The 27,282-nt window shown below is 35.4% G+C and overlaps 1 protein-coding gene across 1 annotated transcript; it reads right to left on the bottom strand.

Annotated features, from left to right (window-relative positions):
* Positions 1 to 327: 327 nt before the first annotated feature.
* mogat3a (monoacylglycerol O-acyltransferase 3a) lies at positions 328 to 26,501 on the bottom strand. Its single transcript, XM_039747122.1, has 6 exons — positions 26,228 to 26,501; positions 17,020 to 17,198; positions 13,957 to 14,161; positions 7,666 to 7,840; positions 2,567 to 2,766; positions 328 to 1,456 (listed from the first exon to the last, which is right to left on the bottom strand). Exons 1-6 carry the CDS (start codon positions 26,319 to 26,321, stop codon positions 1,302 to 1,304), a joined length of 1,008 nt encoding a protein of 335 aa, XP_039603056.1. The 5' UTR covers positions 26,322 to 26,501; the 3' UTR covers positions 328 to 1,301.
* Between the last annotated feature and the right edge of the window lie 781 nt (positions 26,502 to 27,282).

The following is a 27,282-nucleotide window of genomic DNA, read 5'->3' as shown; positions in this document are numbered from 1 at the left end:
CCAGGAATGCTGTATCACAGAATGCATTTTATGATATCAATGTGATATTCTCCCATGTTACAGTACTCAACAGCTGTGTACAGAATCTTGTTTCACAACTGCAAGAAATGTTCAGTCCCTGCATACTAAATGATCAGTCATTTCCTTCCTTTGGTATTTCAAGACACAAGCACGTAAACTAAACGCCCAAGAGCAATAAAGGTGTGATGTAAACACTGCAGTAAGCATTCTATGTAGGTAGGCATCCAGACCAACTTTTCTCATTTTGAAATCCAGAAGTCTATACTACCACACAAAAGAAAGAAAAAAAAAACACTATAACACTTCTGCAAATATATTTCATATTTATTCCCTTTTGTCATTCACAGTTTACACTTAATTTCCAGGACAATAACCCAAAGGTTTGTAAAGTGCCTTCTGTTTAAAGAGAGTAGAGATTTTGATTCCCCACCCACCCTCCAAAATCAAAGCTAACCTTGGCACAAAAATGGCAAACATACATAAAATACTAACTGGGTAATATCCTTCATATTATTAAAAGATTTACACAAGTGCCCTTGTTTTAATAAGGGAATTTGCTGTATGTCATCCTACCTTATTAAGATGATAATGTAATTCCTATGTTGAAGAATTAAGTTTAGTCACAAAACAGTTGAGTTTTAAGATATAGACAACAATCCCTTTCAAAAAAATTAGAGTGGAACCCCATACCTATTATTGGAAACAAACAGCAGAAGAAGGTTGTTTTCACTGAAAAAACCAAACTAAAGCAGCAAAATGTAGTCTGTGCCACAAGAGGATGATCATGGATCATCCCATTAAATAAGAAACATTTGTCAAGAAGAACCTGGGGTTACCTTATAATGAAAACACTGAGACCTACTGGCAGGCTCATTTTAGGCTGCATGCTAGACAACATCTGTAAGTAATACTTCCACAACACTGTATGTAAAGAACTTGAGTCAATTCCTGTGATTTAAAGATGAAATGTATTAACGAATGTGGTACTTTTGCTGTCAGAGTGTTTGCTACTTAAATGTGTATTCACTAAAAAAAAAAAAAAAGTGCGCGTGTTCATAAAATAAGTCTCTGTAGATATTTAGCATTTGCTATATCCCAAAAGGCAGCCTCAACAATTAAAGCAGAGATGTGCTTTCCTGAGCTCGCCATATAGAGAGCTACTGTTGGAAAAACCAAAACTTCATAACCCACCATTGCCTCACAACCATCAATTCAAGATGTCCTGGATGGAAGTTTGTTGATACAGTCCATTGCTTGATGAAAAAAATGGTGTTTTGCTTTTATATTAAGACGAGATGTTTGTGATCTTCAATTCCATACTGAGCTTTATGCTCTTCAAATAGCTGGATCAAGCTTTCCAAATAGCTGGCGTGAAGTTTGTCAATCTCTTCCTTTGATGGGTTGGGGTTCTTTTGAACAGGTATTGGCCTGCCAACTACAGGAAGAAGAAAAAGGTCAAATATGCTGGTCAATATTAATTCTCAGATGCAAAAATGGGTCAGTATTTATAATAAACTTGTGGGGAGACCAATTAAGCTTCAGAGAAAAAAAATCACTGTATTACATTAGTAGAATGGAGGCAAGGCTTTTCAAATTGGCGTTCAATACATGCATGTTTATTTACTATGCTGTAATTAAGAACATTTTTAATCACCACTCTATTCAAAAAGCTTTCAGTTAGATTCAGAGTGCATTTTCTCACTCAGCAGTTCCCAAATTCAATCATGGGGACCCACTGTCGCTGCATGTTTTTGCTCCATCCAACTTCTGTTTTAATTGCATTCCTAGACTTATTAAGTAAGCTATTATTTCCCAGTATCTATGTTTTGGGGTCAATGTAGAAACAATATTTTTATCCTGATTTTCATTCTTCTTTTCTATGTGTTCTGGTTATTTAAACTATGATTACTAATTAGTGGGTCTGATGCTTTTCATCATTCTTTTAATTGCCATTATTAGGATACAATGAAGGGAGCAAACTACACAGAAAAAAGGGCAAAAATAGGACAAAAACAAAAGAGAGTTAAGCATTTAAAGCTATAGCAAAAACAGAAATATTTTTATATATCTCATAATTGTAAAAACAACACTGACATGCTTTTCTGAATGTAGAATAAAAGAGGAGAAAAAAATTGCTAATTAAATGAGATTGATTATTAGCACAGATTGTTAATCTGATTGGAACAAAAACCTGCAGCCACAGTGGGACCCCAGGATCAAGTTTGGGAAACACTGCTCTGACTTAAACAATACCGACAGATAAGCATATTTATCAACTGATTACTATTCAAAACTCTGTAGTTCGCTTATATCTAGATAATATTGATTCTATTAACATTTTCAAATATTGACTGTTGCATTTCTATCTAGTAAAATACTTATGTTATATGGTTTTTAGATGATGCACAATGATTATCACTAATCCATTTTGGATATTTGTCACAAGCATAACCTTGACAGCTACCGTACGTAACTAAATCAACTTTAACTTCACTTAAACAGAATAACCTAACGTCAGTAAAAAAACTTTCACATTCCAACTTACCAACTGTAAATATAGGTTTCCGGAAAGGTAACAGCCCAAAACTATACTGGAATACTCCTCTGGCATGAAAGAGAGGTAAAGCAACACCCATTATCTTCTGCAGACGTTCCTGGATATTGCGCAGCACGGAGCCCTGAGGATTTTGCATTTGATTGAATAGCTCATTCTCCCCAAAGGAAAAAACGGGAACAAGATTAGCCCTACACAGAGGAAGCAGAAAAGCAAATCATCACAGGTGGGGACAAACATACATAAAATAAAACCTGTACAACACAATTTGCTGTTCAGTTCTTTTCTGTAGGCAAAATACTAGTGTTTGTATCCTGGGTACAACATAAAATACACTCACATGTGTATGCCACTCATCATATCTACCCAAAAGTAATGGTAAATAGGAAACGATGAAGGATGTGTGCATCATAGTGTAACTGATCAACAACATCAATGCCAATGGCCATTATAGGCAGAACAAATGATGCTTATAACTTGCAACGCTCTGTAAAGGATTGGAGATACTTACAAGTCCTTAGCTAGGTTCTGAAATTTGTACAGAGGAGGTCAATACTTTTAATTTAGTTTAACAGCTACTCAAAGTTGCAAAGTTAACTGACACACTCATCAACAAAAACACTACTTCCCGTTTAGTTAAAAAGCTGAAATTTTGTAGGATTGTACAACTAGCCCTGTAGGGCTAGAAAAAGTAAGTTAGCTGACAAGTATTTTTCATATTTGTTGGAAAATTGTTTATGTGTCGATAATTTACTAATAATTTGCTAACTTACATGTTCCATTGTATGCTGACAGGGAGGTTTACACAAATGAAAGATGCAGCAGGAGTGACTGACAGCAACCAATAGGGTGAACAGAAGACTGAAAAACAGGCAGTGTACCAGGACCGGAAATCCCAGACATAATCACATTTGGCATCTACACTCTAATATGAAATGGTAAGAGAAAGTTTGGCGAAGCTAAAGAAAGTTGCAAAGCTCAATGGTTAGCAACCTCTCTATAAAGCTTCAGAGAGGGTACGGTCAGCTGTAGCTGTGAGTGTTGGTGTTACTTCGTTAGAAGCAAAAAGACAGAGAGAGAATGTCACTACCTGATCTGCACTAGAGGTAGAGGCGGAAGTTTAAAACTTAAAAAAGGTCCCCCACATGGTATTCTATTGTAATATACATTTACATCTACAGACTTTGAAAGGAGACCCTCGCCTTCCAAAATTATTTAAATGTGCATCTTTGTACATTAAATGGAGATGTCTCACCCCACTCTCCAAAATAATTTACATATTGTGACTGATTGTGCTGTGCTTTCCTTCCCTGGTGCTGGATCATCCACAGAGAATACATACTTTCAACCAGTTTAAATTTTTATTTGTACAGAAGTAGCTGATCTCAATAGTACATAAGTCATATATGGCTATAAATCCAGCTAATTTACCTATGATTCTGTTCTCTGTCCTGTACAAACCGCCTGCAGCTTCACTTCTGCTCCCCTTCAACTGAACACTTCCAAGGAAGACGCTTTAGAGTTCTTTTAATCTGAAGGAACCGTCAATGGAGCAAAACAAGTAGGAAGCTGTCAGGTTTGCTGCATGTTTGAATAAAGCTCCAATACTCTTTCTTTAAGTGCCAAAATAAAAGTATCTTTTTCCAATTCTCTTTTGGCTATCTTTTTGTGCAACTACGAAGAGCCCAAATACAGCAATATACATTCGTACCTGCAGACTTTAAAGGTGGCCTCTAATCATTTAAGTACTCTTAACCATAGTGCTAGCATTTATTTTCTTTCACTTCAAGCACTTGAAAAAAACACCCCAAAAGTAAAAACATTCAGTTCATTCCATGGGCAGCCAAAATGTCCAGACTGTAAACATAATTGCTGTTTGTAATACATTTTTACTTTTAACACTCAGATCTACTGCAAGTTCACCAGAGCTTACTCACTTCACAACTTGCTTTATTAAAATTAAAATGGAATGTTACTCTATAAAATAAAACTGTAACAAAACCAAAGTCATGCTAATTGTCTGTAAAGTTTATCTTAAGAACATGAGCTCCTTCTTAGTCACCCTTGACGATGATGTCATTACACTTTCTTCTTCTGCTAGGAATCTTGGTGTCATCATTGACACCTACCTTTTCTGTCCATCCACAATCACCAAATTAAGAAAGTTTCTTACTTCCACCTTCAGAACACATTTTGTCTTTGCTCATGCCTCTCCTTTTCCAATGCTCTGAAACTTGTCCATGTTTTTATTACAACCTGCATCAACTACTGCAACTCCCTACTGGCATGTGCCCCTTCTAATATGTTATTACAATTCCAGTTGGATCAGAACTCTGCTACAAAAATCCTTATGCAGACCCAGAGCAGCAAGCATTTGTTGTGCTCCAAACTAACCTGTTTTCTAAGGGTATAAAAGCTTTCAGCTGTATAGCGCTCAGACTTTGGAAAGACCTCCCTAAAAAATTTGATCAGCCATCTGAACAATTTAAAACACATTTGTTCAGGAAGCCATTTAACCTTCCCTGACTTTCTGAGCCTTTTTCTGTTTAACTTCTGTGTCCAAATACCCTAGAATATTTGTTATTTGTTCCAGGATTTCTTGTAGAATTCATATTTTTGTGTTTTAGTCTGGTTCATTGTTGTTTTCTCTATTTCAATGCTTTGTATATCCCGTATTTATCTTTATTTACTATTTTATGCAGATATTAATTGTATACAATTTTGTACATGTCTTGTCCTTTCTGAATTTCTGTGAGGCGCTTTTGTCTGACAGTTGGCCATATCTGACAAGAATTTTATGAATATGTAAATATGTGAGTGGTTATAATGATGAGGATCCAGCACAAAGTCAGAAGTGCCTCCATGACGTCGATATTCTTAAGGATGGAACATCTGGTTGTTAGCATTCCCCCACTTGGCTGTGATGTCCCTTGGCTTCTCTCCGGCCAGAATATGTATGTATGTATTTATGATTATACACTGTATTATTAGAAATGAATGTTACCTTTTTAAAGCAAGTTAAAAACATACATCTCTTTTTGTATCATATTTCTCTCTTGTAATTATATCCACAATGGTTACAAAAGGGATGGTATCATCTCTAGCCTGTTCTTCCTGCTGGATACAGCTTTTGAGGAAGGGAAAGGTGCTATATACATAAAATGCATTATTATTATTATTATTATTATTATCATTAATGATGATAAAATACACTCAGAATTCACATTATTCCAACTGATTACCCATTTGAATTAAAAAAAATACACTTTCATGTAAAACTGTTTTTTCCAATGACAATCAAAAAAAAGCCAAGTCACTACCAAAATCAGAAATTGATATCAGACAGGAATGTCTTACTCATGTAACTGTATATAGCATATTCAAGATTAAGCAGCTTCAGTGAGCTAAAAATAGATTTACTTATTTGACTGGTATGTTTATCTAAAGTGACGTACAACATTTGAGATTTCTTTTGTGTTTCCAATTGGAGCATGGGCAGGTGAAGTGACGTGTTCACAGTCACATAGTATCAGGCTTACTGGTCACGTGGTTACATATAGTTAAAGAGTGAGTTTAGTGCATTAGATAATGAAGTTCAGGTTTGTCACATATTGAGGCAATGTTTGTAGGAACTAGAGGAATGCACTCTCGTAAGACCTGCAGCACCCAACTTACTTTGTGGCACAGAAGTTAATTTAATTTTATTGTTGCAGTCAGGTAGCTTGCAATCAAGACAAAGGGTGTGTTACACAATAATTTAAGTATTTAAAAACCTGTACTTCTCAATTTTCAGAGAGGGTGTGCCAACACAGACACTAATTACAACACAAACATTGCAGCAAAATCCTGTTATGTAGGAAGTTATACCTAGATGAGTGCGAAACTGCATGTTTAGGTAGATACAAGCGAGTCTGTAAAATTGAAACTGTTCTTTAAAACATTATTTTAAAACTATTTTACAACAAATTGGGAAAAATCCATTTTTCATTGCTGCAGATGAGAAAGGAAATATGGTGTCCTTTGATTCATGCAATGCTGTAAATGCTTAAACAATGTACTGTGCAATAATTATAATTCAGAAATCCCTCTTCTCAGAGATTTAGTAGGTGTAATTTGTGTGAACTTGTGTAAAATCCCTATTAGATTCACATTATTAGACTCTGCATATATACAGAATTAAACACTTCGGTGCATCAGAGATCAATTAGGTTGCACAGCATTGGCATTGAAATTTAATGGAATTCAGTTGCTTTGTTTATTTATACTGTTTATTTATAACTTTCATTTTGACATTAAAGCTTTTTAGTGTTGATCATTAAGAAAAACATCTCAGTTAAATATATTCAAATATCAAATAGAAGCAATTAACATAATTCATAGAGGATATACCAGTACATTGATTTACAGCAAAGAAACCTCTGCAAGATTAAAAATCTAGAGGCAAATTTTGCAGAAAGGCTTACAAAATACGCATAAACATAAACAGTCTTTAGGCTTAAATGACCACATATAAAAAGGACACTTGTCAAAAATATAAAAAAACAAAGAAATTGTTATACAGAAAATATACTATTACAAATGAGAAGGGATCTACAGTGATAGGGAAACAAGTGAAATGGTTATTGAATATTTGGGAATGTAAGAATAGAAAAAAGGACCATACATAATGAAGAAGTGATATATTAGGAAAGAAATTAAAGGATACACTGTCAATGAAGCGCACAGTATGTGGAAGGATTAGCACACAAATGTTACAACAAAGGAACAATTAGCATTAAAGGAAAATACAGACTTTGAACGGACCTTATTAAGAAAGTGTCAGGGATTTAATCAAGAGCTGAAAGAAGTTTGGGACAAGTTTGAAAAATTTTACCACAGGAATGAAAAAAAAATAAAAATAAAAAATACTGACCTGAACCTAACCAAAGTTCATGCCCTGAAAGCAGGAATGGGGTGGGATGACAATGTATGCAAGGGTGGTTTTGGTGTGGGATATCAGTGGAACTAAAATTAGATTGGCAGTTGGGCAAAATCTAGTATGGAAAATAAGCACATAAAAATGAAAAGAAAACAGCATTTGTATTACTCACCCATGAGAAATAGCCATCTTGATGAAACCCTTTCTGCTTAACACCTGCAGAGTCAGAGCACCAGGTCTGGCCTCCAGTGATTCTGGTGCACCTCCCACTGCCACAACAGCTACATTACCACCCTCTTTCTTACTCAAAAGGTAACTGGCACTACGCTTGTCAGAAGACACCAAGCCTGAAAGAAAGAATAAAAAAGGGGGTAGAAAACATTTAAATTATGTTGATGAAGCTGCTAATTTAGAAGTACCAAAATTCTGAAATATCTGAAAAGAGTAACTGAACTGGAAAAATGCCTATGTACTACATAATATGGAATTTGTGTGTGTGTGTCTATATTATATATATATATATATATATATATATACACACATACACATATATATATGTGTGTGTTGTGTAGGTATTAGCCAGTAACATAGCCTTACAATTATCTTCTGACTAGTGGTTCTGTTTCTGTACAGAGGGTAGGACAGCTGTTTGCACATACTGTATTTGATTTCACAGTACCTTTGTAGTTGTGCAACTTGTCTTAAAACATGTTTGAGAGAGAGGGCTGAGGGAAGGGTCGATTGCTCAGCTCAAGTCTCTGGGCTGGCAGTTATTTTGCATTAAGCAAACATCACCTCTTGCTTGGATTTCTGTCTGCTGGATTCCTTCCAGTCTGTTTCATTTATTCAATAGTTTACTTAAAATCATCAAACCCAAGTATAGAACTGTGCATGTCATCACAATGTGCAAACAGATAACACTTTGTAGAATATTACAATGATAAATACTAATCTAGTATGCTATAAATCATTGCAAGTTTCTAAATGTTAACCTAAAAGTCTAAGAAATACACATAGACAAAATATAACAAGAATCATATTATTTTACTGCTAACAGAATTATAAAATTGCATAAACCTGACAGATATAAAAAGCATGAATTAAAATACATCTGTATTTGACAAGAGAAATCTACCATTTTTTTTAGCTGTCTAAATAAGAATCACAAAAATTTTATAAAGAATATATTCAAGTATCAGAAACCACATTTTGCTTTTTGTTATTTATACAGACGTGTAAAACTTGACATTTATTTAAGTTCAAGCTCAAATTCTGTCCAAGTCCTTCTGTATATATGTGTAATAATTTTGCCAGCTCTGAGTAACCTGCAAATAAGCTTAGTTCAGGGTAAACTGTAAATTGAGCAACCATTTTAGTTATAAAATGATCAAATGCATGCAGGCCTTGGGTTATGAACAAGTTCTGTTCCAGATGCCATTTGTATCCAGATTTTGTAAGGAAGTGTAAATTTACACTGAAAATGTCCATTAATAGGGGAGATGGGGACAGGAAAAACAAAACAAAAAAAAAAAAAAAACACATAATGCTTTATTACTTACTCGCAGCAAGTCTTGTAATGGAACAGTTTAAAAATATTTGCTGTCTCTTGCCCTATGTGAACCTTCAATGCCTTTTCTATTGTTTAACATTATTTTGATGACACAGAAGCACCTAGGTTTACTAATATTCTCAATAATCAGTCCAAATTTGTTGATTGTCCTAATATAACATGTGTGAATGGTAAAATGAGAGCTGTAGCTGACATAGTGACCTCTTAAAAACTGTTAAGAAATCCTCCTACACAAAAATACCTTGGAAGACTCAGTGTCTGAACTAAAGAAAAAATGCTGGAGAGCTAAGTGTATATGGAGGAAAACTAAACTAGCCATCCACTATAAAATATTGAAGGCACATATAACCAAACATAACAAAGCAGTCCACTTCGAGATACAGTCCTGTTTTCTAAAATTATAAATGATAATGCAGTAAATCCAAATGTTTTATTCTCAACTCTTGATCATCATCTAAACCCAGCTCATTTAATGGAATGCTTCCTGAAAACTTCCAGTGAAACTTGTGATGCTTTTGCATTTTTAAACACAAAATAAACAATATTAAAAGCAATTCCTCCAAAGTTCATTATGTTGGACCCCAGCATGTTCTTTTAACCTAATTAAATGCCTTTGCTCAAACAGGTTTACCTGAGCCCCGTAGAATAACTTTTTAGCTGAAACTATTCAGTTGTGTCCTTGACAAGATCCTGGGATTTTCAAAGAGATCTCTGATGTGCTAATTGATGTACTTGATACAGTTAACTTGTCATTAGATATGTCGGTCTTTCTAAATTGTCTAAAGACTGCAGTTGTTAAACCCCTACTCAAGAAAAATAATTTAAACAGCTCTGTCTTTGACAACTTCAAACCTATTTCTAACCTGCATTTCTTAAGTATAACCACAGAAAATGCAGTTTTTCAGCAATTAAATGATTACTTAAATATTCTCTTCTTGAGAAGTTTCAGTCGGGTTTTAGAACAAATCACAGTACAAAAACTGCACTGGTTAAAGCAGTAAATGACTTGAAGATTAATGAAGACAGAAGCCATATATCTGTTCTTGTTCTCTTAGTCCGGAGTTCAGCATTTGACACCATACAAAACAGTATTCTTATAAATCACCTTAGACAATGGGTGAGTCTTTCTGGTAGTGTCTTAAGCTGGTTTCAGTCTTAGTTGTGGTGATTGTAGTTTGGACGTCCATGACATTGTATATGGTGTACCACAAGGATCTAAATTGGGCCCACTGCTATTTTCAATCTACATAATTCAATTAAGTCAAATTATATCGCAGCACAAGGTGAGCTTCCACATCTGTGCTGATGACACAGCTTTACTTATCTATAGCATGATAACCCTGATACTCTCGTCTCTCTGATTCAATGTGTTTCTGAATGGATGAGTAGTAACTTTCTCTAGCTAAATAAGGAAAAAAACAGAAATCTCAGTGTTCAGCAAAAATGGAAATAATGAGAGTATCAGAAATAAACTTGATCCCTTAGCATTAAAAGTCAAGACAAAAGGTAAAGAATTTAGATGTAATCATTGATTCTGACCTAGACTTTAAACCACACAGTAACCATATTACTAAGACCACATTTTTTCACTTAGGAAACATTGCAAAAATTAGACCTTTTATAAAACTGCAAAATGCTGAGAAATGCATTCATGCTTTTGAATTTAATTGATTAGATAACTATAATGCACTGCTAAAAGAACTACCTAAGACAGACATCAGGCAGTTGCAATAAGTTCACAATGCAGCAGCAAGAATCTGAAAAAGAAAATCTAAGCACATCTCTCCCATTTTAGCTTCATTATATTGGTTATCCATGTCCTTTAGATTTGACTTTAAAATACTACTAATGGTAAATGAATATTTAAATACTTTCGCTCCTTCCTATACACATTCCAAGTCATAACCTTACATCTTCTAATGGCGGTCTGCTTATTATTCTAAAAAAATCTAGGATACTTCACCGATAAGACATTTAAAAAAAAATCCTAAACTGACTTTCTAATTTGCTCTAATTTGCAGTTTTTAAGAACCACATTTTAGTTGTACTCTTGTTAAACTAAACTAAATTACTGTTCTCTGCTTTTCTCTGCTTTCTTTTCTAGTTTCTTTGTGGTAGCTTTTTGCACCACCAGTACCACCTGGTCAAGGCACTGTGCAGCCTCTCATGATGCTCGAATGAAGGCAGGTGCCCCAGCTGTCCACAAAGACTTACTACATCAAATCCTCTGGGAGAAAGCCTGCAAACAATTAGGAATGACTTAAGTACATTTATGTTAAGTAAAATGCCCAGTAAAGGCTGGGTGGTCTTTTGATCTTGGAACCCCTAGAGATTTTTTTTTCTTCTCTGGCTTAACTGGACTTTTTTGTTTTTTCTGTCCCACTGGCCATCTGACCTTACACTCATACTCATCTTTACAGTCTTATGATACAACATATATAGGACTCTAATGTTCTATTAATAATGTATTTATGTTATGTAAGGTCATGTTTATTTTTTTAAACCTATTCTTGCCTAATTAACTTGTTCTTTTCTTGTAAATATTTTTTTGATATCTTGTAAAGCACTTTTCAGCTGCATTCTATGTATTAAAATGTGCTATAGAAATAAATGTGGTTTCCTCTGGATTTGCATGTGACTGAACGTCTCAATCGGCATTCGCTCTGCTCAACCACGTTCATGTAAACCCTGCTTCTCAGAGTCTGTCAATATTTTTGAGGCAACTTTCTCACGTCCTGTCTGGTTTTATATATCCCATCTTTGAAGGGGACTTTCTAAGTGGGCCTCCTATGCCTTTTTTCCTACTCGTGCTTCTCACATGCACACTTCTTCCTCTTTCAATCACATCACCAAGGCCAAACCGATCAATTGTATTGCTATGAGACACTGGACACACACAGAAACCATAGTGTTTTTTTTATTTAGTAGATTTTACAGAAAAACCTTTCAACTTATTAATAAAATGACAGTGCACTAATATTACTGTACTTAACAAAAATGATGTAAACTAATTTAAGCTAATTAAACCTAAACTGAATCATGGTTGTGTACAGTATATTTATTTATGCTTAAACATCCTACAGTTTTTGATAATGATACAAATATTCATTGAGTTGGCTAAGGCATAATGATGGCATGAAAACCCAACACTAACAGACATTTTGATCATTCAGCTGCGATGGGGTGTCTTTACTGTAGAATCATTCAGAATGTTACCTCCCCCTCCTAGCACATGTTCCCCCTCATAAAACACAGCTATAAGGCATTCTGGAAACTGCTGGTTTTAATTTCTTGTAACCTAATGCTTAGCTAAACTAACAGCTGCCAATTTAACTTATTGTCTGGTTTTGCTGGTTACACTCAGTGATGTACATCCAAAAGCACAAAATGGTAACAAAGTACATACTGTACTGTACTATGCTTCATTCAGTATTAATAATGGCTGGTACATATTGATCCAAATCAAAAGTAGCTTGTATCATTAGTTAATAAAAAATAGAAGTTGCTGGATGAAAATGACCAGAAATTCAGCTGAGAAGAAAAGATTGAGGTGTTACGTGTTCTTTCATATCTGTGGAACTCTCTAACCTAGACCCTCCTATACACATAATTTTTAAGTCAACATATACAAATACATATATAACTATCAAGCAAGACAAATAATATTCCAGTAAGGCTTTATATCCAACCACATTTCAATGCTGTACCTAGACACTTAAAGAAATCTTCATGAATGAAAGTGACCAAATAACATTGCTTCATATTTTAAAAATCCAAAAGTGCTTTATATTAAGGCTACATTTTCAGTATTCAATATCAAAATAATATTTTTTTTTTAGAATTAATAATGGTCACAGTAAATGTAATTTGAAATTCACATTTCAGTCATTAGGGAGACTTTGGAAGATGTGAAAGTCAGAGGGTACAAGAGCTGACTCTAGTAAAAATTGAAAATGACAACAGCAAATGCAACTGTAGGTTATAAAATGGATTATGGATGCCTAATTTCACTTTTAAAAACTTTGACCGCACTTTTTTAGATGTTAATGTTACCATTTATTTTGAAAGTTTAGTAGGTTATCCACAAGACAAATCACCTTAGTTAATACCACTATCCATCACTCTAATAATAGTCATCTGAAATTAGATTTCTAAGATTGCAAGACTTAATGAGAAAACAATCCACTGTAACAAATTCAGCTTCTTTCCAGAAGTTAGGACTATATGTGCAATATTTACAGTATAACTGAACAGGCAAATAAAATAAGTTGACGTATAGCTCCAATTCCCTTGCCTCTATCACAAGGCAAAATGGCAGCTGGAAACACTTCAGAAAAAAGTACACGTAGTGAACAGGAGACCTGTACGTATTTATGTAAAAATCTGATAAGAAATCACAGCATCAATATTTATTTCACATTATATAGACAGAGCATATATACAGTAAATGGTGATCTTCATAGTTTTTGCAAAGGACCACAGGTTTAAGGCCATGGTTCAAAAATTGCATATTACCATTTTGCTCTATATGGCAAGCTTGGAGGGGTGGGGGTTTTGATCCAGTTCCTGCTGCTAATAGCAAACGTTTGCCAGCAGTTCCACTGGATAGCCTGGCAGAAGTACCAGGAAGCATTTACATATTTAGGAATCATTTGACGTTAAAAGTTTCTTAATTTTTGTTCATCTTTTAAAAGTTCTGCAAGATCTAATGAAATTTTCTTTATTGTGTCACAACTTTAAAGATCTTCCAATTTTAAAAGCATTCTTGGCATTTAACCTTAACGTGAAAACAGTCATGACATTTGTGGTCAAAAAATATTGCAAAAAACCTGACTTACTTGCCAATCTGTGAAAAGGTCTTAACAAAACTGGCAGCTAACATTATCGACATACCTCCACTCATAATGTAATCACGGTAGAAAGGTACACGGAACCAGAAAGGCAACATGAGCAGGTATGGAGTCAATCCAGGAAACAGGCGTGTAAAACCAGATGCTTCTGTGCAAAAATTTCCAAATGCACCAGCCACCAAAACACCATGTGGATGAAATCCAAATAAATAATTTCGACTGGGGTCCAAATCTTCTGTTTTTATCAACTACAAAGGAGAGGAAAAATTAGAAATGGTGGTTCAATGCCCAAATAAAATGCATAACTAATATATAATCCCAATTCCAAAAAGTTGGGATGCTGTGTAAAATGTGAATGAAAACAGAATTCAATTATTTGCAAATCTCATAAACCCATATTTTATTCAGAAAACATATGAAATGTTAAAAGTGAGACATTTTACTAGCTCATTTTCAATTTGAAGGCAGCAACATGTCTCAAAAAAGTTGGGTAAGGGGCAACAAAAGGCTAGAAAAGTAAGTGGTGCTAAAAATAAAAAACATGTGGAGGAAAATTTTGCAACTAATTAGGTTAAATGACAACAGGTCAGTGACATGATTGGGTATAAAAAGGGCATCTTAGAGAGGCAGAGACTGTCAGAAGTAAAGATGGGCAAAGGTCAACCAATCTGCAAAAAATTATGTCTACAAATTGTGAAACAATTTCAGAATAATGTTCCTCAACGTAAAATTGTAAAGACTTTGAATATCTCATCATCTACAGTAAATATGAAAAGATTCAGTGAATCTGGAGCAATCTCTGTGTGCAAAGGTCAAGACCAAAAATCAATATTGGATGCCCGTGATCTTCAGCACTTCATTAACTACAAGCATCATTCTGTAATTTTAATCACTGAATGGGCTCAAGAACACTTCCACAACTCATTGTCTGTGAACACAGTTCTCCATGTCATCCACAAATGCAGTTAAAGCTCTATCATACAAAGAAGAAGCCATATGTGAACATGATCCAGAAAGACCAGTGCCTTCTCTGGGCCAAAGGTCACTTAAGGGCAAAGTGGAACTTTTGTGTGGTCAAACGAATTGAAATTTGATATTCTTCTTGGAAAACATGGACGAGGAAGAGGAACCATCTGGCTTGTTATCAGCACTCAGTTCAAAAGCCTGCATTTCTGACAGTATGGGGCTGCATTAGTGCCTATAGAATTTACAGTTTGCACTTCTAGAAAGGCACAATCAATGCTGAAAGGTATATACAGGTTTTACAGCAACATATGCTCCCATCCAGATGACATCTTTTTCAGGGAAGGCCTTGCATATTTCAGCAAGACAATGGTAAATCGCATATTGCATCAATTACAACAGCATGGCTTCATAGTAGAAGAGTCCTGGTGTTGAACTGGCCTCTCTGCAGTCAGGACCTTTCACCAATTGCGTATTATGAAATGAAAAAAATGCCGAAGACCACCAAGGACTGTTGAGCAGATAGAATCCTAGATCAGACAAAAATTGGACAACATTCCTCTCCAAAATGTCCAGCAACTGGTCTCCTCAGTTCCCATACATTTATGGACTGTTGTTAGAAAATGGGATGCTACACAGTGGTAAATATGGTTCTATCCCAACTTTTTTGACACAGTGCTGCTATCAAATTCAAAATTACCTTTTTCTTTTCTTAAAATGCTACATTTTCTCATTTTAAACATTTGATAGGTTTTCTGTGTTCTATTGTGAATAAAATGTGTTTATGACTTTTGCAGATCATTGCATTCTATTTTTATTTATATTTTACACAGTGTCCCAACTTTTTTGGAATTGGAGTTGTAGCTTGAATATAGCAACATTTAAATGGAACCCGTTAAAAAGTGTATACTACATTATATATGGTATATATGTATTTCTGCAACAACAATTAGGGAAAAATAATGAGGACCTGAAAAATTACTATAGTCAATGCTCCTCTCACAGCCAAAGCCTGCAGAAACAGAATTATTGGAAACCATTAAAAAAAGCTACAGAGTGCAACCATCAATTTTCTAAATATTTTAGTCTGAACCTTAATTAGAGCATCATTACCATAATGCAAACAGCAAGACTGCACAAAATATTTTAGGTACTATTAAGAATGGAAGTGCACACACCACTAAAAATTAATAATTCACTATCACCAATGAATAAATTTCACAACCTACAAAACACAATGAAGGCAGATTAAGTGACCTCTGTTGCTGGATTCAGTTAAACATTCACATAACTGAAATATCACAACTAAAATGTTGGTCTAAAATCATCTACACTTTGTAGTATAATAAAAAAGAAATCTACACAGCTGAGAGTAATTTGTATTTCCAAAATGCTAAAATTAAGTACATACAAACTTTTAACATAACACAGGCTGTATCAATCATTTCCTTTAATTAACACTACTTTGACACATAGACTATCAGCATGAACTCTTCCCTGCTAACTCCAAACAGATTGGCTATTGTTGGTATTTTGAGATCTACCCTGATGTTTTTGGCTTTTAACACCAATTCAAATAAAGACAATTAATTCCACTTACTCACTGCCTGCTTACAGTCCAGGATTAATGACACTGAGGTTACATGCACACACTCTCTGCTGCAAACTGCAAAGATACCCTTGCAGTGATGGAGGGCAGGCGTGTCCCGAGTTCAGAGGGACCCATCAACAATTTTAACTTAAGGGTGTACACATGTCTTTACTGTTTCAACAAAGCAAGACGACCAACATCTGCACTTTCAAATAAAGACAACTACAGAAGTAAAGCAAGACTGAGACATAATTTCAATGCGTCTTGTGCTCAAGAACCAGTAATTTTGCACACTGGCATTTCAAAACAAACATTCTCATTTAAAAAGTGTAACTCAAGCCATTATCAACACTCTTCTCCACAACAGAGTAGCTTATGGTTATTGTCAAGTACTTAATTTTTTTTCTTTTTATAAGTGAGATCACTCATTTCAATTCTGCTTAGACATAAGCAGAACATCAGTTAGGTTAAAATAAACTTCGTAAAATTCTTAAGTAGAGGTCTTCTTTCTCCAAGTCTCTGCCCCTAAACCTAAACTTCAAACTGACTTACCTTGATAGGAAAGTAATCATGGAAGTATGTCCACATCTTCCAGTTGCGAATCCATTGACATCGCCGACCACCACTGACAGGCGTGTCCCAGTCAAGGTAAAGCCAGCCAGCGTAGAATGCAGCCAGGGGCCAGTAGTCACTAAAGCACAAGAGAATGAAGACCGCTAAGCAGCACTGGGCTGTAAAACAAAGTAAAAATGAGAACTGAAAAAAAGTGAATTTTGCACTGAACCCAAAATGTTTCCATTCAATCAATGATTCCTTTTTTTTACATCAGACTGGATGACTGATGCTTTGTTAACTATTTGATTTGTTTCTAAAATTACAATATGCTATAAAACTGTTTTCTTATTGTAAAGGTAAGATTGCAATCAGAAATTTGATAAAAAAGAAATAAGACTTTTTGGGCAGCAATCTATATAGCCCAGCATTTATTTAATGATCAATTAATAATACATATTGCTACCATTTTTTACTTATAAGATAAATTATCTTCTATAGACCTTGCACATCAATTCTAGTGTTAGATTAACTGCCAAAAGATTATTTCCATATACACATTTTATGGGTTACTTTAACATTACCAGAGTTTATTTAACACTACCATTTTTTGTGTCTGTTCAAAGAAACAAAAACAAAAGGATTTCAAAATAGTGTGCTGTTTTTAGAAAAACAAATCGTTAGAACTAGCAAAATTAAATGAATCAAAAACTAAATAATAATTTTTTAAAGTTTATAAGTGACGGGACTAGCAAGTTCAAGTAGCTTATCTGACATTTCTCTGCATTTAATTTTTTTAACTTCCAAGCATCTGAAATGATTACCATAATCCCTTCCACCCTTGCTGCTGGGATAGATCACTGTTCCCCATGATAATGAACATTATATATATATATATATATATATATATATATATATATATATATATATATATATATATATATATATATATATATATATATATATATATATATATATATCTTGTTCCAGTGCAAAATCTAGACACCTGTTCCTGGCATGCTCCACCTCCATTTTGGAGATTGGCTCTCTGGCCTCACGAGCCAAATTAGAGGCAAAAGCAACAGTACAATCTTTAACAAAGCCAGTAACAGCTAGCCATACAAAGGTGGGGCTACCTACTGATGCAAGATTTATATCAATGAAATCTACTAGATTCTTTGATAATGCAAACCAAAATGTTTCATTGGACAATAATGATATATTAAAATACCATAGACTTGAGCACTTCCAGAACTCAGGCATAGGGACTCTATGATTACAGAGAGGGGTAGGTAGAATTGACGAATTATGACAAATTGCGTCAATGACTTAGATACATATATATAATCTAAATGAGAGGGTGATTTGTGTCTAGGAGAAAATATGAATATTCTTAATCAGATGGATCAAGAAGTCTGAAACTATCTACTGAACCATTCTCAGCCAAGAACTTTGAAAACGCACAAGTAGAGTCATCATATTTATGTGATGTCTCAGCAGAAAATGTCATCACCTTAAAGTGAACAAAATTGGTCAAAATTCAATCCAACAAAGCCCAAATGGGTCAGATAGCTCTCTGATATTCCTAGCTTCCAAATCAACATCACTTAAGTGTTTATGTATAATGCAAAGTGGTCAAACTCATTATAGTGAGTGTGATTATTTTAAAAAAATACATTCACTGGAAGAGATAACTTTAAAACTAAAAATTAAGAGCAGATTCCTCACTTGTTAATGTCTTAGCTACAGTGGTGTGAAAAACTATTTGCCCCCTTCCTGAGTTTTAATTATTTTGCATGTTTGTCACACAAAATGTTTCTGATCATAAAACACATTTAACAATTAGTCAAATATAACACAAGTAAACACAAAATGCAGTTTTTAAATGATGGTTTTTATTATTTAGGGAAAAAAAAAATCCAAACCTACATGACCCTGTGTGAAAAAGTAATTGCCCCCTTGTTAAAAAATAACCTAACTGTGGTGTATCACACCTGAGTTCAATTTCCGTAGCCACCCCCAGGCCTGATTACTGCCACACCTGTTTCAATCAAGAAATCACTTAAATAGGAGCTGCCTGACACAGAGAAGTAGACTAAAAGCACCTCAAAAGCTAGACATCATGCCAAGATCCAAAGAAATTCAGGAACAAATGAGAACAGAAGTAATTGAGATCTATCAGTCTGGTAAAGGTTATAAAGCCATTTCTAAAGCTTTGGGACACCAGCGAATCACAGTGAGAGCCATTATCCACAAATGGCAAAAACATGGAACAGTGGTGAACCTTCCCAGGAGTGGCCGGCTGACCAAAATTACCCCAAGAGCGCAGAGACGACTCATCGGAGAGGTCACAAAAGACCCCAGGACAACGTCTAAAGAACTGCAGGCCTCACTTGCCTCAATTAAGGTCAGTGTTCACGACTCCACCATAAGATTTCCAAAACGCAAACCACTGTTAAGCAAAAAGAACATTAGGGCTCGTCTCAATTTTGCTAAGAAACATCTCAATGATTGCCAAGACTTTTGGGAAAATACCTTGTGGACTGATGAGACAAAAGTTGAACTTTTGGAAGGCAAATGTCCGTTACATCTGGCGTAAAAGGAACACAGCATTTCAGAAAAAGAACATCATACCAACAGTAAAATATGGTGGTAGTAGTGTGATGGTCTGGGGTTGTTTTGCTGCTTCAGGACCTGGAAGGCTTGCTGTGATAGATGGAACCATGAATTCTACTGTCTACCAAAAATCCTGAAGGAGAATGTCCGGCCATCTGTTCGTCAACTCAAGCTGAAGCGATCTTGGGTGCTGCAACAGGACAATGACCCAAAACACACCAGCAAATCCACCTCTGAATGGCTGAAGAAAAACAAAATGAAGACTTTGGAGTGGCCTAGTCAAAGTCCTGACCTGAATCCAATTGAGATGCTATGGCATGACCTTAAAAAGGCGGTTCATGCTAGAAAACCCTCAAATAAAGCTGAATTACAACAATTCTGCAAAGATGAGTGGGCCAAAATTCCTCCAGAGCGCTGTAAAAGACTCATAGCAAGTTATCGCAAACTCTTGATTGCAGTTATTGCTGCTAAGGGTGGCCCAACCAGTTATTAGGTTCAGGGAGCAATTACTTTTTCACACAGGCCCATGTAGGTTTGGATTTTTTTCTCCCTAAATAATAAAAACCATCATTTAAAAACTGCATTTTGTGTTTGCTTGTGTTATATTTGACAAATGGTTAAATGTGTTTGATGATCAGAAACATTTTGTGTGACAAACATGCAAAAGAATAAGAAATCAGGAAGGGGGCAAATAGTTTTTCACACCACTGTATATTGATTAATACAGCCTGCATTAGCCATCTTCTTCATTCCTGGGTAATTTTTATCTATAAAATATTATTAAATTCTCAACTCATGTATACTATCAGACTTTATTAATACACTCCCATGCATGTCTGTTGGTATCCTGCCTCCTATTCGAATTCCCCTACTTTAAAAATGCCCTCCTCAGTATATCACTGTCTTTCCACTTCAAATGAAATCCTTCCTCCTGGGAATAGATTTAATCTGTTCCAAAGGGCAGCCAAACTGCAATGCACATAAACCTTTGCTCTTCTATCCTGTACCAATATTCGAGACATCCATGTGGCATCAAATTTCTGCAGAAAACAAAATTCAGACAAAACCACACAGTCACTTCTGCATTTTAACTATTCACTTTTCTCTCTAAATTTGTCTTGAACAGGTAGCCTTCCTTCATCAAAGTCCTTGTGAATTTTGACCATGTGGTCCACCATAGCTCTGGCTAGAAACTTTTCTGCAAGTAAGCGATTGTCTTTTATTTTTGCTCTGTGCAGGTAGCTTATCTGTTAAAGACTCCTTCTCTCTTTCTAACTCGTGAAGAACTTGATCCCTATGGATATGAACTCCATATGAGAAAATGTTTAGAGAATACTACTTGTGGTTCCATAGTCTTACCTACCATCCTAAAAAATGGATTCATTATTCAGCTCCACAGAGAACTAAAAACTCTGTAACACTCTAAAGTGTGTTGCTGGCACCCTTGGCACTGCACATCTCCTCTTATGTGCTTGCATCCACCGGTCTCTGCGACTGAACTGGCATCTCTTTCTGTTGGGGTTCACTTCATCTCTTCCACTGACAAAGACCTACTATGATTCCAAGGTATCTATTGTCTTAACCTAACAAGTACTAACCCTTACAATTGCCGGTTAAACATACGAGTCAAAGACTTTTTAGTAATAATAATAATAATAATAATAATAATAATGTTTCACATGTTCAAAAAATATGGGTACTTGAGAAAAGATGTTTTAGGTCTACACTATCATAACTGTTTTTCAAACAAGAATAAAAGGTTGCATGTTTTTCTAAGTTAAATATATTTAATAGCAGAAAAGCGTAAACACTAAAAAGGTGTAGTGAGTCCATCTCCATCTCATTCAACGCCTCTCTGTCAAGGAAGGTTAAGAGTAGTTGTCCTTTTCTTTATCCTAATGGGGCTATACAGTGGTGTGAAAAACTATTTGCCCCCTTCCTGATTTCTTATTCTTTTGCATGTTTGTCACACAAAATGTTTCTGATCATCAAACACATTTAACCATTAGTCAAATATAACACAAGTAAACACAAAATGCAGTTTTTAAATGATGGTTTTATTATTTAGGGAGAAAAAAAAATCCAAACCTACATGGCCCTGTGTGAAAAGTAATTGCCCCCTGAACCTAATAACTGGTTGGGCCACCCTTAGCAGCAATTACTGCAATCAAGCGTTTGTGAAAACTTGCAATGAGTCTTTTACAGTGCTCTGGAGGAATTTTGTCCCACTCATCTTTGCAGAATTGTTGTAATTCAGCTTTATTTGAGGGTTTTCTAGCATGAACCGCCTTTTTAAGGTCATGCCATAGCATCTCAATTGGATTCAGGTCAGGACTTTGATTAGGCCACTCCAAAGTCTTCATTTTGTTTTTCTTCAGCCATTCAGAGGTGGATTTGCTGGTGTGTTTTGGGTCATTGTCCTGTTGCAGCACCCAAGATCGCTTCAGCTTGAGTTGACGAACAGATGGCCGGACATTCTCCTTCAGGATTTTTTAGTAGACAGTTGAATTCATGGTTCCATCTATCACAGCAAATCTTCCAGGTCCTGAAGCAGCAAAACAACCCCAGACCATCATATTACCACCACCATATTTTACTGTTGGTATGATGTTCTTTTTCTGAAATGCTGTGTTCCTTTTACGCCAGATGTAACGGGACATTTTCCTTCCAAAAAGTTCAACTTTTGTCTCATCAGTCCACAAGTTATTTTCCCAAAAGTCTTGGCAATCATTGAGATGTTTCTTAGCAAAATTGAGACAAGCCCTAATGTTCTTTTTGCTTAACAGTGGTTTGCGTCTTGGAAATCTGCCATGCAGGCATTTTTTGCCCAGTCTCTTTCTTATGGTGGAGTGGTGAACACTGACCTTAATTGAGGCAAGTGAGGCCTGCAGTTCTTTAGACGTTGTCCTGGGGTCTTTTGTGACCTCTCGGATGAGTCGTCTGCGCTCTTGGGGTAATTTTGGTCGGCCGGCCACTCCTGGGAAGGTTCACCACTGTTCTATGTTTTTGCCATTTGTGGATAATGGCTCTCACTGTGGTTCGCTGGAGTCCCAAAGCTTTAGAAATGGCTTTATAACCTTTACCAGACTGATAGATCACAATTACTTCTGTTCTCATTTGTTCCTGAATTTCTTTGGATCTTGGCATGATGTCTAGCTTTTGAGGTGCTTTTGGTCTACTTCTCTGTGTCAGGCAGCTCCTATTTAAGTGATTTCTTGATTGAAACAGGTGTGGCAGTAATCAGGCCTGGGGGTGGCTACGGAAATTGAACTCAGGTGTGATACACCACAGTTAGGTTATTTTTTAACAAGGGGCAATTACTTTTCACACAGGGCCATGTGGGTTTGGATTTTTTTTCTCCCTAAATAATAAAAACCATCATTTAAAAACTGCATTTTGTGTTTACTTGTGTTATATGTGACTAATGGTTAAATGTGTTTGATGATCAGAAACATTTTGTGTGACAAACATGCAAAAGAATAAGAAATCAGGAAGGGGGCGAATAGTTTTTCACACCACTGTATGTCACAAATGGCAATATGTTTTATGTTCTACATTAGTTTCTTGTTCTCTGTGACATTTTGCACAGAGCTCACTTCCCACTGTGCTTGCAAAATTACTTTGATACTTCTTCTGGGTATCATGTTGTTGGACCTTGTGCTACTGCTACATTGTCAAGCTCTCTCTTCTGTAAGTGGGAAGTTGCACAGTGACAGTGAAACTTTTAAATCTTTATCTTTGGATACCATCTTGACATTACAATGCCCAAAACGTGTACTTATAATGTAGAATGTTTTTTGGGAAACCAGTCATTCTACATCTCAAGGACTGTAACTTTGATTAGGACTGTTACTGTTAAATCCAACCATAAAGCCGAAGACTTATTTTCCTCCTTATATGGAGGCACTCTTCCCTCCCACCACTGTCAGCTGGCCATATATCAATTATAACATTAATATACTTATATTGTCATAATTTGAAATTTGCTGTTTTTTTTACTGGGTGTTCATGTATTGTTCGTTGATTAATGCATGCTGTCAAAATCTTTATCACTATAATTTAAAGAAAATCTGAGGATTACAAGTTTTGAACAAGAGCACTAGCAACTATACTACAACTACACTGGGAAAAATGATTGCAATCAGGACATAAGACACAGGTGAAAAATATTTAAGAACATTGAGTCTCCGAGTTACACCATACCTTTCCCTAAAGTATGATTTTTGATGTTCATTTTTTTCAATTTTCTTTTTAAAGGTCTGTATCTACATAAGGTAAAAGATACATACAGAGTCAGAATACTGCTGCCAAAGTCCTGGAAAAATAAAGCAAAGTCTATACATTTCTGTACATTGTAAGAGTGAGGTCAGGATTTGGATACTCCTCTACAAAACTGGGAAATCAGGCACCCACCCACTAATGTGAATGTTTGCTCATCAAACGATAAGTAAGCCCCACTAATTCAGAAATCCTTATGATGAAAAACATGTTATCCCAAGGCATAAAATGCTCAACTTCCATTTAACAATTATTTGGAGGTCACTCTTTCCTCTTCTCTCTCTCCCCAAGTCCAGCAGTGAAGATTATTTGATCCAAGCTGAGGCTTTAAATCCACCTAAGTCTTGCTTTGTACCCCAATAAATAGAAGTTATCGCCAATATACTAACAACCCAATTTTGCTTAATTCACTCAGAATATGGAATCAATGTAGGATGTACTTCAAGATAGAGAAGCTTTTATCTGTTGCACCTCTGCAAGAGAACCACCGTTTTAAAATGTCTGGAAAACATTCGGAATTAAATCACTTAGACATCTGTACATAGACAACGTCTTCACATCCTACAAACAATTACACTCCAAATTTAACTTTCCAGCAACACATTTCTTTCACTGCATCCACATTACAAACTTTACTAAACAAAACTTGCCCAATTTTCCTCACCTCCCACCTATCTCTATTCCGGAAAAAATATTGATCAGTCTTGAGGACTCAGACAGCATTTCTTTAATATATAAAAACATTTTAAATTCTCTCCCTTTCAAAGATCCTAGAAAACAGTGGGAAAAGGATCTCTCACTCAACATTTCAGAAAAGAAGTAGAAGCCAGCAATGCACAGGATTCACTCTAGCTTGATATGCACAAAGCATACAATGATTCAACTTAAAATCATCTATCGAGCACATCTGTCTTGTTTAAAATTGTCCAAAATGTTTCTGGGGCAAGATCCAGCCTGCAAACATTGCGATCAAGTTCCAGCCTCATTGGGCCACATGTTTTGAGTGTACACCAAATTAACCTCATTTTGGACCAAAATCTTTAAATGCCTTTCAGACAGCCTTGGCGTCACAATCGCTTCTAATCCACTAACAGCTCTTTAAAGTTAGTGGGTAACTGATGTTATATATGATTTAAAATTAGAAAAAATCTAAATCTCACTTAGAGGATCTGTGTAAATCTTTTTTTAAAACCTGGCAGGATCCAATCAATAACATTTTAGAATAAGCATTTAAATTGAGGAAGTGGATTCTCTTCCGTTTTTTTTTTTTTATTCTATTTATTTTTCCTACTATTAAAGTTTTACTCTATTGGCCTAGCTCTCTTTATCATGGTTGGGGTTGATTTGATTCAAACTTAGTTTTGTAAAATTTGACTTGCTTGTATGGAATGTTGTTTGATTTTAATAAATTCAGGAAAATGTTTAAAAAGAAAAAATCCACTTAAGTCTTCCCCAGTTTTTAAAAAATGCATTTTCAGCACTCTTCCTTTGCACTCCTCTTCACTCTACTGCACCATTTAGATGCAATATATAATATGCTCACTTTATTATTTTGTTTAATTTTTACATCGAGTGCTCTTTATTAGTATTTAAAGTGTTCATGCAATTAAATGTTCCTGCTATAGTGAGACATATAGTATAAAAGACACAATACATACTACAGTCTCTGTACCTGATAATCGGGACAAAATGAGTATAATCGTTATTAAAGGAGTAATCAACTCAATGAAAACGTCAACCGCTTTCCTCAAAATGATCCGCAGTTGCCATACAATGATGCACAACACTTAAAATTCACCTGCTTAATGCGCACTGGGCCAAAGTCTAGGAAAATGACAGCGATGCCTCAAATTATACTGCACCATTAAATGAGCCATTCAACAAGTAAAATGCACGGAAAAGAGTTAAATAACAAAGTCTGTCAGCCAAAACCTTCCGGGACATTTATTAACAAATGTTAAACAGAAACCAGAATCTCATTCAGTTATTTAAAGGAATATTAAAGTTTACAAATGAAGTTTTTCTTTAAATGTAACTGCAAATTTGAAGCAACTTTAAAATATATTAAGTAATACAGTTTTAAATTGCAAAACTAACTGATAAATGTACATTTGTTGTGCATGTTGTTTTTCATCTGCGAACATTTTTGGACATTGGTACCTGCCTCAGCAAAAGGGAAGTATTCGGTATATATATATATATATATATATATATATATATATATATATATATATATATATATAAACACACACACACCTATGCATGCCTATATACCAATGTAAATATATATTAGTTTGCAATATTGTCCACTTACCCAGAGCTAAGAAAGAAAACACCCACTGGACCACGGCGGCTGTCTGTAGTCTCCTGGTGAAAGGAATATTCAGAGGCGCAAACTCGATTTTCATGATTGTGTCCAAAGAGAAAAAGTTTGAATTCTAGTTGGTGGGGGGGATCAAAGCCTAAAGACTGGATTAAAAGGGGGAAAAGTGCGCCGAACTAACAGCACTTTCTTTCTAGTTACACTATTCACCACCCGAGTCGGCGCGACAGAGACCAGCTGCCGAAAACAGCGGATCTTTCTAACTTTGTTTTTACGTCACGGCCCCACCTATGCTCCTCGGCCAATCTCCTCTGAAAGAAGGCTGGCAAATTCGCGTCACTTTTCACATAGCATGTGTCTGTTACCCAATAGAATGAAAGCATGCGTGGGGACTTGAACTTGAAACAAGGACGACTGAGTCTGTTTTATTGAAATATTTGAATCTCAGTCACCAGAATGACCTAAAACTCTGTGCCCTTTAAAACATATCAGAAAATTAAATTGAAGTGAAAGCACAAGAATTTGCTATATCACTTGAAGGAAAGGGTTCAGTAAGAATTTACCTAAATAAGATAAATCAAACATTTTAACCATTGATCAGCCTAAAGCAAGGATTTATTGCTAGAAACAAACAAATGCCCTACGCCCTGTTAGGGTCCAGCTACATCTCCTAAGATGTGTGTGTGTGTGTGTGCTCCTTCCATTGAACAGGCTACTGCTTTTATGTGTTCACGCAGACATCATCATGCATCTCTTAACAATTGTCATTTCTCTGAAAGAAAAAAAAGATCTTAAAAACTAACAGGAAGGCTAATAACAAACTTCATAGGCAGCTTTGCTAGTACAAACAACAGAAATAAACTTGAGAGTCTGCTGCGTTATTGTCATAAGTCAATGTATAAGATAAAGTAATCGTTAGAAATAAGCAAGAATGGGTTAAAACAGTTATGAGCTATAGGGGCTCAAACAAAATATAAGTCAAGACTGCTTCATGGTTAGAAAAGCAATTTAACCTTTAGCACTCCTCCTTCAAGATTTTAACACCC

The sequence above is a fragment of the Polypterus senegalus genome, chromosome 3 (genome assembly GCF_016835505.1).
Source record: "Polypterus senegalus isolate Bchr_013 chromosome 3, ASM1683550v1, whole genome shotgun sequence".
Lineage (NCBI taxonomy): Eukaryota > Metazoa > Chordata > Cladistia > Polypteriformes > Polypteridae > Polypterus > Polypterus senegalus.
The sequence above is the reverse complement of the archived record's forward strand: the minus strand, read 5'-3'. Positions and strand labels throughout refer to the sequence as shown.